Consider the following 17,445-nt stretch of genomic DNA (forward strand, 5'->3'; position numbering starts at 1 on the left):
TTTAAAGGCACTCAGCTTTCTTTGGTCCCACTTTTCTTATTCTTACACAAGTGCGTGTGGTAGAAAAAACAGCCTTGGCAACAAGGTCAGACATTGTTATGTTTGGTTTTTTGTTTTTTTTGGAGGGGTTTGTTTTGTCTTTAATTTTTATTGGGTTGGCATGTTTTTGTTTTGTTGGGTTTTTTTCTTTTGGGTTTTGCTTTTTGTGGGATTCTTGGGGTTTAGGGTTTTACTTGTTTGATTGCTTTTTTTGGGATCTTTGGTCCTTATTTGGAAAGATTTTTGGAATCCTTCTAGACACTTGTTTTTTGTTAGTGTTTGCTTCACTAAGTAGAATGAATGTTCTAAGAAATGCTAAGCCAGCTAACCTGTTTTGTCTTAAGTCAGGAGGAAAAAAAGTTTATAGATGTAATACTGGTAGATAGAACTCCTCTGGTTATATATGTGGGAGAGGGCACAGTTGCAAATACTGAATACAACCCAATATCTACAGAATCAGAGCAAGTTTATGAATTGATGTTTGGAAAAATGTTTTTTCTTCTGAGATTTTGGTAAGCAAGTGGTTTATCAATAAATACTGCCTTCAAAAATGCAGTCTTGATTCAACATTTGGATTTAAAAGACCAAAGGTTCTTCCCATATGCTCTTAATGGCATCAGAAATGTTGGAAATTGCTTTTGTTTTTCTAAATGGGTTATAAGGGTGACAGATTGCAAATTGATGTGTTTTGGTGTGCAGCTTAGATTAGTAAAATCCAAGAATCATTTTTAAAGTGAGCACTGAATTCTATGATTCAATTAGATAAATATATAAATATCTGATACATACCTTAGGAAATACTGTATTAGGTAAATAAATCTGTGAACAGATACTGTTATTTTTTGAAATGTTTATTTGTTTCTTCATATCTGTGATTTCAGGTTAAAGGTTCTTACAGAGTTTAATGTTAAATGTTTCATGTGCATTTAGTATGGGTACAAAGGGAAAAATAGAGTGTACACAGTTTTATTTATTAACTCTCTGTGTCTCAGAAAAACTTTTTAAATGTCATGATTGCAGTTTAAAGTGTCCCTAGGTCATTGCTGGCATTACTCAAATAAAAAGTTTGATTAATTTACATGTGATGTCCTTGTCTAGCAATGAAAAAGGATTCAACAGTGTTGACTATTTCCAGTTTAAAAAAAAATAAATGCATAGAAGATGTAAAAAGACCCAAAACACCTTAGCAAAAGCAATTACATGATTCAGGTTTTTCAGAGAAAAGTGATAGCTATTTTCTAATTCTGTTTTTCAGTTTCCATAGCTAGACGTGTCCAAGACCCATTAGCTGAGCTAGTGAAAATTGAGCCCAAACACATAGGAGTTGGAATGTATCAGGTAAGATAATACCTATCATTTAATCTAAGTAATCTGTCATGATATAGAGCAACACCAAAATGCTGCTTTATAATTGTCAACTAGTTTTGTCTCCTTTAAGAGACGTTTTCAGTTTTGATGGAATGGTAGTAAATGCTTAGAAGTAATAAACTGCCTTTTTTTAAATCTCTACTTTTAATGATTGTGATTGAGACTCTGAAATGGCTGTAGCCAGATGTATAGTCTATTAAAAACATCAAATCAGACAGGTAACCTGATCTGTAAACCTTTCTCTTTTTCTGTATTGTTACAGCAATGGGGTTTTAGCTCTTTGTGTAAAATACAATGAGATATTGATCCTCCATTTAGAAGCCATTAATTTGTACTATTAGGTGCATTCCTTTTTAGAAGCTTGTGATAAAAGGGTTTGTTTTGAAGCTTTTCATTTAGTAAAGCTGAATTGGAAAATGTTTGACAATTGTGATTTTTATACATTTTTCTAGGTTATTTCTGAGAAGAAGCTTTTACTTTCCAAGTTTCTTTCCAAAGAGCATTAAGAAGTGGTGCATAAGTACATTTTACAGCATATTGGCATAGATTCAGGAAAGCATTTATGCATGTGCTGAAGTCCCAATAAGGAAGACCAAATAAAGAAACAAACAAAAAAAACCCCAACCAATACCAGGAAATATGACACATGCTTTTTTCTGTATTTTTGAAACTATAGAATGGGAGTCAATTTGAAAGACTACAGCAGAATTCAGAACAGAAAGCATAGAACTGTCTGAATCTGTTCTTTCAGGTCAGCTCATGAGCATTAATGGGATAGAATGCAATTAGCAGCCTAGAATCCCTTGCTGCCAGTGCTAAAGGTGGTGTGACAAAGAGAAGGTGTTAAGAAAATCTTCCAACAAATGTATGTCCTGTTTTGTTTTTACAGAACTGAGGTCAGCATTTTAGTTGGGTAAAGTAAAATTCAGAACTGCTTTTGTAAGTCCTACTTGTATTACCACAGATGATAGAACATATTCATGTTGCTTGCTAACTGCAAACTTATTGATTGACCTAACTTAAAAAATATTTTAGTATCAATTATACCATACTCTTTGGGGAAATTATATTGAAGGGCTGAAATACTGCAGATTTCTTTAACATATATATCCAGATGTCAATAAAAATGTGCTTTAATGGTGGCAGCTATAAATATGGGTGTGGTCATCTGGCAGAAAAATGAGCTTCAGTCTGAAATGTAGTTGGTTCCCCTTCTTGTGGAGACCCAGGGCTTTAATTTATAACAGTAGCAGTAATATGTTGAAACAAAAATAATGGGAAGTGATACAGATTTTTGTTCATCCTAGCTTTAAGAAAAGAAGTAGTAAAAAAAAAAAACCTTGAAATGCTGTGTCAGCATTTAGAGAAGTTGATTGATTTTTTAAAACAATAGTTCCAAGATGGAATATTTTACTATTTGCAGCATACTGTAAATTCTTAAGTACTAGGAGCTTGCATTGTTGTGTCTAGAAGATACTGGTTTAAATGCATACCATCTCCTGTGGCCCATGTGGACATAGTACAAGCATACATCTAAAACAAAAAGACATGAAATTGGTGGTGGTCATATGGTTTTGGGATCCTTATATTATGAGATGAATGTTGCAGTGAACAATATTGCATCAGCTCACTGCAGTCTCAGGGACTGAAGCTGGTGTCATTTACTTTTCATTCATTGAGAGCAAGGTAAGAACCATGTTCCTGACTCCTCCAGAGAAGCTTCTTGATCCCCTACAGGTGTGTTGTGAGTAAATGCCCAACTGTGTTATTTGTTATTGTCCAAATTGGTTAGATAAAAATTTTCAATGAAATAAATCCTAGAAGCCTAGGATAGAGGTAGATCTCAAATACTGGTCACTCCCAGCTATATGCATTTTTAATTCTTGTCATGGTTTGAATAAATCTCTGAGATGGATACACATCCTGTTGGAATTTATAAGAATCACCACAGAAGCTATAGTGTGCTTGTTCAAAGATACATAAATTTCTCAAGTGCTGACATTACTGAAAGCAAATTTGCACTCTTGCAAACAAAGTCAGAAGGTTTGCTGCCCTCTGGGCATGACAGTTCTCTTGTAGCACAGGAAGGGAATGGAAGGAGAAGAGGAATTAAGCTTTTCTGTCTTGTCTTCCTTTTAGAGAGACAGCCACTTGCTAGTGTCTCAGAGGACAGGCATGGAAAAAGCTGTTTTGCTGTACAGGGAGTCCCAGAGTAATGGCTGATATAATCCCTCAGATAAAGAGTATTTCAGGTACAGAATTTTATAATATCCAAGGCAACTTGAAAGGTTTTATTACATTTTAATTTATAATCTAAATGCTGGCTGCAGCTTTTTATTAATTTCTATGGTGAAATATGCAGTGCACAGTCTAGATCAGAAATACAGCAGTCTTTTCACAGAGGGGGTTGTAACTTTAAACCTAGCATTTAAATATGACCTTTCCTTTCTTAAACACCCTGAAATTGATATCTAACAATCTGACAAATCCAGGTTTTGACATTCTTGTCCTGAAAGAGGGATAGTGATTAGTCTGTCAGCAATTAGGCAGAGGCAGGCTGAGACTGTGCTGCTGCCCATGACCACGGAAGCCATATAGAACAAGCAACACGGTGATTTCTCAAGGGATGGTTGCACACTCATTATGTGTTGATAAAAGAGTGAACTCCCTGAGGGGATGGTCCTGCCTTTTCTGGTACTCCTGCCCAAGTGCCCGAATCTTTTTGTGGTGTTTGTAATGGCTACATGATGTCCTGAGCTGGTGTAACAGAGGGACAGCAGTGCGCAGCTTGTGGGGGAGCAGAGCTGGAGCAGCTGCCTTCACATAGCCTCACTGACTTGGGACATGGCCTCTGTCAGTTTAGGATAGCCAGAGGTCCCCAACTACTTTGCTTGAAAGGCAGTGGCAGAGACAGTAATTTGTCTTTTCTCAGAGGTTGAAGTGAGAGACTGGTGAAGCAGAATCTGCCTGATGAAGGCTGTAGCTTTTGTAATAGGACTGTGGTACCAGGAACATTTTGTGTTCAGCTGAGTGACCCCTTTGGGCAGGAGGTGCTCTGCTGCTGTCAGCAGTAATAGCAGTGCTACAGGAAAGTGAAGTGCTCATGTGCTAAATCCACTGCTAACAATATGAGCTTGCCCAAAGTCTGTGGAGTGTGTGCCACACAAAGAGAACAGAGTGAAAGTGCTGCATCTTCTCCAGTTGCTACTTCCATGGGATTTTGGATCCCTCCCATCTGGCCTCTTGGTATTTAGTGTGCACATTTGTGAGAATATTGGTGTTCTCTAGTTTTTCTAATGCAATTTTCCCAAGCAAATCTGCTCATCTGGGTGTGGATACTTTGGATATGGAATTGCAAGTTTCCAAGTAGCAGGAGATCTGTGTAAATTGAGTCCCATCAGCTGGGATTTGTTTACTTATTTTAGATGAAAAAAAAAAGAATTGAAACTTGAACTTGGCCACCTGCTTTTATTCTCATTTCAATTTATGATTCTGAGTTTGTGCATTGCCAAGAAAATCAGGCTTGTCAGAGAAAAATAAACAGGCCCCAGATCTCCTAACAGGTATTTCCTTAAACAAAGAGAAGCACAACCTGATTTATTAGAGCCTCTCTGACTAAATTCTAATTGCCTCAAGGTCCTTGTCTTCCTTCATCTTTATCTCATTAGGAAAACTGTTCTTTCCTCCCAGACAGGAACCTAGCCAAAATTAATTTATCACCTTCAGGCCATATTAGTATGGTTTCTTCTGTAGTTGAACATGAAGATGATGCCCAGATTCTGCCTGATACAAAATATATTTGCCTTGTCACCTCCCCATGCCAGTTCAAAGCTAAATTTCTTTTCTGAGAGAAGCAGTTAGTGGCTCAAGACTTTATTACGCTGTACGCTGAATTTTGGCGATTAATTACCATTGCAGTTGTAATGATCTTGGAAGATATAGATAAGAGCTGAGAACAAAGCTGCTTCACAAAGATTGTGGTTAGGGAATTGAATTTCAGAGCAAAGAAAATGAAGAAGGAGGCAAAAAAAATCTTTACTCTCAAATAAAACCCCAACTTTTCAGACGTTAGCGAAGCAGCACTAAGCATAAATTTTCATCATAGTAAATAGAGGAATTAAATTAATACACTTGTAAAATGTCAAAACCTGAATCTGTGCTAAAAGGCAGAGAAATGAGTAATAAAGCTAAAGGAGTATGTTAGGTTTGGTTGGTATTTTGATGTTCATTTGATGTACAAAATCTTTGGATCCTAAAAAAAAACCAGTAACCTCTAGAGAAAGAGGTAGAAGGAAGTCAAACTTGTCTGTAGTCTATGAACAAAATATGTGAACTGTGTTATAGGATTAGAATTTTTGGCAAATTCTGTGTAATATTAAATAATATGCACTATGTTTGATCTTGAAAAAGCAGCATCCTATTAGGTCTTTATAATTTTGGGAATCCAAAAATCTGTTCATAATCTATTTTTGGGTGTGGTAACATTCTCACTGTTGAACATATTTGGAAAATTAGCATCCTAAAAGGATATAAGGGATAATATATGTAGTTCGTGACCTTTGAAGTGGGAGAATACTTGATTACAGATGTACCTGGAGCATTTTGCATCAAATAAATAAAATCTGTAAACAATATTCTTCAGCAGCATTCACTCAAGAAGAAAAAAAATTGAGCTAATTCTTGGTTTGTTTTCTATATAATGCTGAAAAGTCCTGATCAAATAGCATTTCATAAAGCCTAATCATGGTGTCTGATTATAACTGAATCTGGAAATGTCCTTTTTGTCCCTCATGTCCATGTTCCTTTCCATGGTCTTCTAATTCTTGGAGTGCATTGCTTTTGCATTTGATTATTACCTGCAGGAAGTTTTATTGTTTCAGTTGCAATTTGATATTTGTTCTAGGCTTGAGTTTTTCCCCCAAAGAAGATGAGTATGTTTTGGTAAATGACAGTGCGACTTTAGAGAATGCTTTTAATCAGATACGCTTTCTCTTTAGTTAGACCAGAGAAAAGCCACTTTAAAATCCACAGCCAGCTAGTTAATAGTGAGGCATCTCACTGGAGGTTGTGTCTCAGTTGGAAAGGAAGGAGCTTTTTTCTTTCTCCTAGAAGTCTGTGTAGAATGCTGTCTGCTGTTGCAGGCCATCCTTGCCTGGGTCTGTCCTTCCTTGTCTCAGGGCCAGTGAGGGACAACTGATAGACAATGGTGGAGAGATGTTATGGCCTCCCCTGCATGTGGCTGAAATTGCACTTAGCCCTTCTTGTTTGTTGCATTGCTTAGTTGTCTTCCTCCCTCAAAAGATGTCTGGGGATAGCATCATCACTGGTGAGATTTTTTTTTTTTTAACCTCCAGGTGGTCCCCCTGCAACAGGCAGCTATTAATCCTCCTGTTGTGAGGGGCATAATTAACCTCCCTTTTGACAGCAGTACTACTTAAAATTTTATTTCTCTGGTTAACCAAACACCCATCATTCATTCATTGCTTGAGACAATCTGACTGTATATTTGATGCAGTGGAGATATCTGAGAGCTGAACTATACTAACATTCTAGAAATAAAGGGATCAAAAGGGGAGACCTCAGGGATACCTCTAAGTGTAGGAGTATGACCAGGTGTAGTTGGGTCAGCTTGATTCAGCTGTGGGCTGAATACCTCTGCATTATTTCTATTGTGTTTACTGCATCAGGATCTGGCTCGTCCCTTGCACTGCAGGTATTTATTTGTTTGCCTGTTCTTACAAAACCCCAGCAAACAGAACTCGTTAGCTTTCTTTGGATAAAGCAAATCTTGTATTGTTTCTCTAGTAATGAAAACTTGAAAATTTGTGTTTAAGTAGAAAGCTTCTAACAAAAAAAAAAAAAAGCTGTGAGGTAACTGCTACTAGTGATTGCAAACGAGTTGTCAGAATCCAAACATTGGTCATCACAAAGAATCAGTGTTTGGTTTGAGAAAACCTTTATCTTCTTTTTTTCCTTAGAAGAGGTACACAGTTTTAAATGGTGAAATATATGAGACTTTGTATCCTTCTTGGTATCTGATTTTGTTTATATCTTCTTCATGTAGTACACTTATTTAATAGCATGAAGCAAAGTACTGGAGCTGATTGTTTTTCAGGAGAGTGTGATTTTCACTGAATATTTAAGGAGCTTATTCCAGTTCTTTTTTTTTTTTTTTTTTGGGAGGTTTTCTTGATTGACCCATAGAGTATATGAGTAGTTAGGTGTGTTACTTGGATAACATAGGAGAATCACTCGTGTATGATGTGAGAGTATGATGACATGATGTGCAAGAGTGTCTTTTTTTAAACCTCTGAAGTGGGATTGTCAAAACAGCCTCAAACTTGAGCTTGCTGTATTGAGCTTACTATAACAAGTTTGTGTGGACTCTGAACTTACATTTTTTTTATTAGAAAATGGGAAGTCTTATTAGGTGAACAGTGCTTTATTTTGTGTGATTCACATAGCTCCTGCAGAAACACAGTTTGGCAGGAATGTTGTTTGCTGGTCAGAATTGTAGATTGCAGGTTTCAACATCCAGCTGAACAGCCTGTCTACAAAAGGCTTCAGCATTCCTTCTGTATTGCTACACTGAATATACACATGCAGTTCAGCAAAGAACTGAACCTCCTTGGCTAACATTGGAATTTCATGAGCTTGTTTATGGTTTTCCATACTTAAATAGAAGTGGTTGCCTACAGAGAATCTTTGCTTAAACAAAGCAAAGTCTAAGGGTGAGAATACTAACATTGAGTTATGTGTATCTTGCAGTAATCAAACAACTTAGTAATAAATGTAAATCACTCCTTTTTGGCAGTATATGGCAGCTGGCTGGTTATGGATGTACCTTAAGTTGAAAAACCTAATAAAAGGAGATATGCTAGTGGACTGGAATCTGAAATGAAAGAAGCTGGCTATACTTATATAATTTTTTTAAAATAGGCTAAAGGATATGTTGCCATTATTGTAAATTAAAATAAAAAACTGGACAAATTCTGGGCTGCTTCTGTATTGAATCTCATCTCTGAATAAACTCACTGGGACTTTAAAGACAGGGACTTGCAGGATAGTATTTCACTGTGCTCTTAGCTCTGCTCTTCAATAAAGGAAACTTAAACCTCTCCTGTGAACCTGTAGTCTCCTGCAAAGAGATTATTGTCGCTGAATGATTTTGCTGCATACTGCAAGTGATTGCTTGCCTTGAAATTTGTGGAAAAGGGAGAGAAGTACTCAAGATTTTAAGATTTACAAAAACTTTTTGAGGGAGAGGGTGTGGTGGCTGTACCTATAAAATATTAAGAGCAGTCCAAAAATGCAGTGTCTTGTCAGTAAAGAAAAAGGTGTATTTATTCCTTTACTTAAATGGATATGTAGGCTGGTGAATATGTTTGTGCTTAATACAGGATTTTTACTACACGCAAGTTATGGAATCCTTAATTTTCCTGTAGTAGTGATGAAATATTAGCTCTGTGAGGAAAGCAAGCAAAAAATCACATATGCTCTTTACCCAACATCATTTTTAGGGTAAATTATGAGCTTTTGATTTTGTAGAGTAAAGCTCTATGAACCAAGCCATCTGATATCCAATGGTAGCACAGTCTTTGCAGACTGCTTTGCCAGGGAGAGGTAATAACCCATAATGTTTTGGATGTTTCCCCACCCTGCTGAAGTAGGTGCACAAAACTTAGGAATGCTTTCCAAGTAAGTTGCACCTCTGGCAAGTTTGTGTAATTTAATCTTCAGCCGCAGTTGCTGACTGCCAGGAGTGGTTTATATATCCTGTAACTTGGCAGTCTCTCTGGTTGCATCTACCTATTCTCTGGCAGGCAAAGAAAAATCAAATGTTCTGCCAGCAAAGCACAATGAACTTTTGCCAGTCTATTACAGCCATTTGCAAGAAAACAAAGGGATATAGAAAGAAATATCTGTTGTATTATTAGTTATTTTAGCTAGCACACTGTATTTACTGGCATCTCCAGGAAAACATGCCAGCTCAATGAGGTGAGATGCTGCCCCTTTAAGGAAATGAAGCAAAATGTGTGCATGTGTATTTACAAAGAGTGCAAGAGCACAGTGGTATCACTCCATCTGCACATGTCACTCATGAAGCTGCCCATGGACTGCATCTCCTTTTGCTGCTGTCACGAAAAATGCACTGTGGACAGCATTTGAACATTTGTCAGAGATGTGCCTTTGTAAGCAACTTGAACTGCAGGTAAATTTTAGACATTACTGCTAATAATCCCCCTCTCACACTGCTGCTGTTTATTGTTAGAGAGTTTGTACCTGCATATGCATATGCAGGCTTTTACAGAGCTGTTGAGGTTTTAGGAAAAGCAGGGAAGCTCCAGAAGTGTTAGTGTACTGAGGTGGGATGATCTAAGGGTGTTGATAGGAAACAGCTGCTGGACAGATTTGCCCTCCCTGTCAGTTTGTTTCTGATTGCTTAATTACCAGTTCTCTTGGCAGAAGTTTGTTAGGAAGTTTTTTGTCACCATATGACAGCAGACTTGTGATTCGTGCTGTAATAGGGTTAAAGTGATATGTGTTATTGTTCGTGAAAAATAGGTGTAAAGGTTGTTTACTTCCAGACCTCCATAAAAGCAGCACATAGAAAATTGTGAGCAGGATTGCCCAGGTGTAGGGTACCCTGTCTGCAAGCCTGTTTAATATTTCAGTTTGATTTTTTTTTCCAGTTTTGTAAATGTACTTGGGCAGAGCTAATTCAAACATAGGCAGGCCACCTGATGAAGATCCACCAGGCATATTAAACTTTTTGCAAGACTGTTCTGATGGGGGAGCCAACTGGCAAGAGGAGCAAAATGGGAGTTGTGAGGCTGGGATCCTGCAACTCGGCTTGATATGGCTTCTCTGTGCATTGGATTGGAAAAACTTGTTTTGACTTGGTTGGCTAAAAGCTGAAACAGAAAAGACGATGATGAAGTCTGTCTTTATAAAAGTATTTTGATTGAACAGCTTCTGAAATGTGTGAGATGCTGTTGAGTTTCCTGTTTACATTTCAAGTGTTTAATAACTTTAAGTGAAAATACACATGTTGAGCACTGAAGAATTGTTCAGCTCCTTTCATCTAGGTTTCAGTTAAATTTTCATAACTCAAGTTCTTCGCATTTTTGAGACAGTCTTAAAAATACTACATTAAAAAACAGAGCTGCAGATTACTTATGGCATTAGCTGTACCCATTATGAGCTATTTGTGTTTCAGGGTCAGTTATCTTTTATGTGAAGTAAATTAATTTCTAAGATGTTTTACTAATTGTATTCAGATTTTAATGTAAATATTATAATGATGAAATTGTTCAAACTATTACCATAATAAAAACATCTCTTTAGTGTCTGAAGGCAGGTGAAAGTGGCAGTAGGGATGTGAATCACTTGCTTTGAGTGTGTGTGGGGGCCAGTTTAAACAGTGCAAATGTAAATATTATTTGTTGCTGGAATTCCATAGTCATTGCTTGCTGTGCAGTGGTCATCTGTTGTTTTGGTTTCATGAATTAACAGTATATTCATTTGACTCATAAGGAAAAATACTATCATGCTTTTGAGTGATTCCATGTGAGTATGTAGCACAGCAGCTGTTGATTTGATACCCAAAAATCTAAAATGAACAATACATTTGTGCTTTCTTTCAGTAGAACAGAAGTGACAATTAAAATTCTTATGATACTTTAAAACCATAAATGGTTTGCTAATATATATGGTTTCATTGGTTGGTATTAAATAAAGTAAGAACTTTGTTTTGCAATGAAATTAATAAAATAATTATTTTTATGTAGTTTTAACAAATACCAAATTATGGAATAATGAAATAATTCTTTCATATTTTTTATTATAGTTTACTTAGGCTAGGAATTAATTTTTCTCATTAACTGTTTACTATAATATGTAACTGATAAAATTAATTTAATATGTTAATGTACATATTTGTTTTAATATTGGACCTGTGATCAAACTTTTCTTCTCTCTTGAAGAGTAAGAAGTTAGATGAACTTAGTTAATGTAGGAAGAATTTAAGTTAGTGTTGCTGTTCCTTGTGATAATTTTGTGACAGTTATGTCGTTCAACAGACATCCCTGAAAACTGTAGTCTTTTTTCACTGAGACAATGTAACATGCAAGATTTCTCTGATGTTTTGTAATTTGTTGCTTTTTAGATTTTTATCTTGCTAATAACACTTATCCTAACAAACAGTTTTGAAAAAATCATTTTAGAGACTAAAATCATGTTTCACTAGACAGTGATTAATATCTGTGACCTTTATTTTTGTATCAGGAACATAAATATACACTTTTTTCTGTGTCAGTCATTGTCTAAGATTTCATCTTTGTTCTGCTTTCCATTACATACCATGAATTATATGAAATTAATTTAATCGCTACTCCAAACAGAAATTAATGTGCCCTAATCCAGAGTTACGTTGTTTGCTTTTACAACTGTAAGTCATAAGTAATTAATTTTCCTTGGAAAATTAATTCACTTACCATTCCCAGTAGCATCATATGTTGACACAGGGTTATAGATAGTTTAATATTTTTGTTCAGCATGTTGGCTTCAACTTTGGAAGACCTTAAAGTAAAACAAATTCAAATTTACTCAACTGTGTATAATTCAGGGTTATTTAAAGTGAATGTTGTCTTTATTGCTGTCAACCAGCTGATGATGATGATTCTAAAATTATATACAGTCTTCCAGAAAACTGAAGTCTATGGACATATGTGATTTATTTCTTCAAAAGCAAAAAAACTGTTTTGTATCATACAGTTGGTTAACAGGGCCGCTGGAATCTCATCAGTAGTAGGAAAATTTAACTCCATGGAGAACATAACTATATATTACAAAGCCTTGGGCTAAGAAGCTCTGTTTTTCCACCTGCCTCATGTTGCTTGAGATATTTGTAGGATTCATTACTCGTGTTGCGCTCAGAAATTTCCTAAGTTGCCTTACTCTGGAATGTTATTTTGTTTTCTATATAGTCATGGATAGAAAGGCATCTCATTGCAGCTCTAAAGGGCATAATGGGCACTTGTGTGGGTGGCCCTGTTGCCCACAGCTGACTGTCCTTCATAAATGGCATTGAGTGGTGGGGGCCAGAAGTCTTCCGGAATGAGAGAGGCAGCTTTTAAGTCTAATATTTCAAGTTTGCCAGGAGGACCTCTTTTCTTTTTCCCTTTCTTTTTTTTCTTTTTTTTTTTTTAATTCTGTGCAGCTCCATAAAACATGGTGTTTATTACTTTGGTTTATTTTTATTTATTTAAGCCTCCCAGCTGAAACTCCAGTGATGGCAGTGTTGCAGTTCAAACAAGCAAGGCTTATTTTATAAGTGTCCCTTTGTGAGTTGGTAGCTGCATTTTGCCTGAATGCAAGGGGTTGATATCAGTGACATTTAATTTAAAATTTTGGAGGTGGAAAGTAGAAATTGACATTTAATTCCAGTGTAAAGTTACTGTTAGAGCAGGCATAAAAATATTATTGCATTAGCAATCACAGGAAGAAAATAAACTGTGAGTACATTAACAATATACAGTCATATGACAGACTTGTATAAAATAGAGCAGTAGATAGATGAAAATTTTTCTGATGCTTTTTTTTACCACAATACATTTTATTAAGTCGACAGTGTACAGGAAAAGTATTCAGCTAATATAAACAGTGCCTACTAATAGTGCCTAAAGGTAAATTTTGCTGTACACAGTAAAGTTGTGCATAGATAAATTTTATCACACATCTCTTATACATACTTGTGTGTATATGCAGCACTGATGAATGTGTTGACAGAAATCTCCACTAAATTCTCTATCTGTTGCTTTCAAATTCAATTATCTTGAGCTTCCCTAGCGTATATGAGATATCTAATGCTGCGTTGTCTATCTATTAATGTAACAGGTCCCAGTAATTGCTGCTAGCTGTTTCATTATTATCGCTAAACTATTTGAAAAATACTTCACTATGATGCTTAAAAATGCAAAGTGTCCTGCAAAAAAAGCATCTGGTGAATTGAGTTTGGCCATATACTTCTTGATAGTCATGTCTATAAGCGAAACTGTGTCCTACCCACCGCACCAAGCTGCTTTTGTGCTCCTTACCCGGCCTGCCAACTTGAACAAAGTGCAACTCATGCCAAGCCTGCCATTGTTGTGCATTTCTTCACTTTCACCTACCCTGTGATTAGGTGTACTTCCCATCTCAGGAAAGTGAGAAGCAGGAACCAGCTCTATCCTTTACTTATCCTTCTTGATGGAGCTTTTGTTGATTACAGGTCTGAGAGCAGGAGGCTCAGGACACCCGCCCCACTGTATCAGCATTCTCTTTAGTTACCCTTCTGTCCTACTCTTATCTCTAGGTACTGCATGTAACAATGTGTTGCCTATGAAAACTCTTGGGAGCCAACCAAAAGCTGTTGCTGTTCTTACAAATTTCTTGGCAGCGAGGGTTTGTGTTTTTGTTGGGAATATCCTCATTCATTTTATGATGATAGTGATTGTCAAAATTTGTAAGAAAAATGATGATAAAACAATTATTGTTTAGAAAGAATCTACTGAAACTATTTCTTCAGGCAAAATTTATATTTTGAACTCAACTGTACTTTTGGATTAGATAATTCAGAGTTGGCACTAATTCTGAAAAAAACCAGTGAGCTGTGGAGTACAATAGCAAAAATCCCAAGAAGCTTGAACAAATGCGTACAGTGTCTCCTAGCGTAAGTGTCTGCCTCTTCGGAGGCCACCAAGAAGTCTGCAGTGATTGACGTGCATTCTGGCAAAGCACTTTTTTTCTCTTCCTCACACCCCCCCGCAACAGTGTTGCAGTCAGTCAAAGTGTATAGACAAAGCTGAGTGAATACCAGTTTCCCCAGTACAGGGGCTATTTTTTCAGGAAGTCTAACTCAAACCAGATGTTTTGCTTAGACCTAGAGTTTGTTGCTGCCAAGCATCTCATCAGAGGTCAGAGTTCTGGGCTCAGGGCCCTGCTAGAATTCTTTCACAAATTGCTATTCGGTGAGGTTTTAATCCTAATGGAAAGAATAATGTGCTTGTAAAATCTGCAGTTATTACAAACACAGTATACATATTGTGGACTTCAAATGACTACATATTTCATTCCCATAAACAGGGAATGCAGATGAATGCAGTGTGTAATAGTTTTAGACATTCAAACTTAAACCAAGTATATAGTTTATACTACTGTTAACCATTTGCATTCTTAACACTCCTGTAAAATGAATAGTAATCTTGACTAACAATTGGCAGCTCGAAGCAAAACAAAATAAAAAAATCTCCAGCGTGTTTTGACTTGTAGCTGTTTCCTGAAGTAAATAGTAAATGCTTTTAAGAATGTTCAAAAACACTCTGCTTGCTAAGGCACTAGGTTTGGCACAGTTTGTTTCTTCCCTTCTTTTATTTTTTTCTGTCTCAGTTTCTAAATGACTTGGTAGCAGCATTTTATGATCAAGTTAATCTTGCTTCAGCTATTTTTTCATGTTGCGAGTTACTCACCCCAAAACCTCAGAGTTGAGCGTATGTGCTCAAGCTTACTTAAAAACAAATGTTGGTGATACCAAGTGATAAGAACAAGATTTAGTGGTGAGAAATCTTGCTATATTTTTTGTCTTCTTGTTGGGAGCAGTTTTGATAAATTTCTGTTGAGATTCTACTGAAGTGAACTTTGAATGTGAGGAAAAATTATAAGGTAGTGTGCTGCAGCCTGCAGCTAGAGAAATGCATATTACAGTGCAATATGTATCTGTTTAGTGTAATATGAAGATTAAGATATCAGAAATTAATGTATTCTATAGAAAACAGTACTGTAGTGTGAAATTGGATGATGTAACTGATACCACAGTTCAGTGGGGTTATGAGTGACAAGTTGTTTCAGTTTATGTTGTGTAGCATCTTATTTTTCAGTGAATGCTGCTGAAGAATAGTTATTTCCAGCTCTTCAAAGTCTTACATCTCAAGTATGTCCAATTACATTTAAATGACTATGCTGTTTCATTGCAGCCTCATTTGTGATTTTTATGTAAATGTGTTTTCAGTTTGGTGGACAGCATAACTTAAGATAAAGGTGTTGTCACTCAAAAGAGTTAACATTTTCTCATTTGTGTGATGATCATAGTCATAGTCATGCTGGAAGGAAATAAATACGTGTAGGGCACTATGTCTATGTTAATACTCTATATTCTGAGACATGCTGAGGTATTCATCTACTGTGCAAATTACTTTTATTACTTGTTAATAATAAGCAAAATTCATAATGATACTACAGTGCAGGTATTATCTTTTGGAGAGAGGAATCTTATATACTGGTTTTAACTCTTCACTAAATCTCCCTGTTGGCTAAATTTGTCTCATGACATTGAATGTGTAAATTTATGAAACATATCACTGCTATATCAGTCCAGTTGTTGAATAAGAAATTGATGAAGCCGATACTTGGACAGAAAATTCATTTTCAGAAACGCTATGCATCTTTCAGATGGTAGAGAAAATGGCTTTGTTTATGCCATATTCTTTAGAAACAAGAATGTGGCCAAAGTGATTTTGGTAAACTGCTTTTTCCACTATAATGTACACTTGTATAAATAATATTTTCCCTTGGTCTATTGAATAAATATGACTTATTTATGTTTGTATTTCCAGAACTGAATTGTAAAACTTATGTTCTCTTTGTGGGTAAATCATAAGTTTTAGATTTGCTCTGTTGGAATCTGCATTTTTATTACCTGAAAGTAGTTCAATTCTTCACAAAACACGTAAACACCCAAAAAGATTTACACTGCAAATAGGATGATCTTTGTGTGAGCTGCTGCGTCAAGGTGAGGAAGCCAATATTAAACATACAATGAAATTAATACAACCTAATTGTTCAGATGCAATGAGAGAAAGCGGAGACAAACTGCAGTCTTATAAAAGAAGCTTTTTCATATTAATGAGTTTCCATTTGCCAATAATTCTGTCATTTGTAACTTGAATCATTCATCACCCCTGCAAATGGTTCTTTCAAGACATTATTTGCAATTTTGTCTTGTGTTTTTGTCCTTGATGTTGTGAAAATGACCGTCTACTGTTACAGGAATGAAAAGAGATCTCATTCAAACATCTTTTGTGTTTCCACTTTCAGTGAAAAATGTTTTTCAAACCTGCAGCTGGTTATTTCTGCAGGAGTTCCCACTTATATTCAGGTTTGATTGACATTTTGAAATGGCAGCTTTTCATGAAAAGCTGTTAACTTGTAGAATTTGGTTATGGTACTAAGACAGACTGACTTTGTTCTACTGTTGGGGCCTGTCCAACCTAAACACAACCCTGCATCTGAATTTAATAGTGCTACTCAGCACAAGGAGTGTGAGCTTTTTTCTTTTTTCATTTTTCTTTTCTGTTTTTTTAACGCTGTTGCTTCTGATGTGTTTTTGAACCTGACCTGATAAGTACTCATCTTGATAGCTTCTCTGTCAGTAATTGGATTAATTGGCATTCCCCTTTCTCACTCTCCTGGGCTAGCTAGCAGAAGCTAGGTTGTGTTATAATTTCAGTGATGGAATATATTTTCATTTTACATGATGAAAATAAGTGGAAAATGCTTTTTAATGACTGTACAAATACTACAGTGTCTGTCTTAAGAGAGAAATTATTAACTGCAGGCTTTATTATTATTTATTTTTGAAATTTTGGGTATGGTGAAAAGCTTATGGTAGAAACAGTTTTTCTGAGCATTGATTACTGATGTAATTTCTAGTCAAAAACTGAGAAAGCAATGTATAACACAAATATTCTGCTGTCGACTTTACTGAGTTGATCTTTAATATTATGCCAGAATGTTGAAAGTAGGAAAGAGAGAGACATTATGCAAAACCAGTTTCCCAGTGTGTTTCTTGCCAAGCTTCTAAATGAGGATATAAAGTACCATATACATTAGCTAGGAAGGAAAAGGAGTATTTTTAACTTTGAAAGAGATTACTATTTATGTAAAGGAATTGAAGAAAAAGTAGACCTGCAAGCATCTCAGCATCTGTCACTGGATGGATGG

The 17,445-nt window shown here is 36.0% G+C and overlaps 1 protein-coding gene across 3 annotated transcripts in view; it reads left to right on the forward strand.

Moving 5' to 3' along the window:
* The window catches only part of SRBD1 (S1 RNA binding domain 1), a 125,262-nt gene that overhangs the window by 74,080 nt on the left and 33,737 nt on the right, over nucleotides 1–17,445 (forward strand). For all 3 annotated transcript variants that reach the window (XM_038132569.1, XM_038132570.1, XM_038132571.1), the window contains exon 17: nucleotides 1,295–1,377. In XM_038132569.1, coding sequence (XP_037988497.1) covers nucleotides 1,295–1,377 — 83 coding nt within the window. The remainder of the gene's footprint in view (nucleotides 1–1,294; nucleotides 1,378–17,445) is intronic.

The sequence above is a fragment of the Motacilla alba genome, chromosome 3 (assembly GCF_015832195.1).
Source record: "Motacilla alba alba isolate MOTALB_02 chromosome 3, Motacilla_alba_V1.0_pri, whole genome shotgun sequence".
Lineage (NCBI taxonomy): Eukaryota > Metazoa > Chordata > Aves > Passeriformes > Motacillidae > Motacilla > Motacilla alba.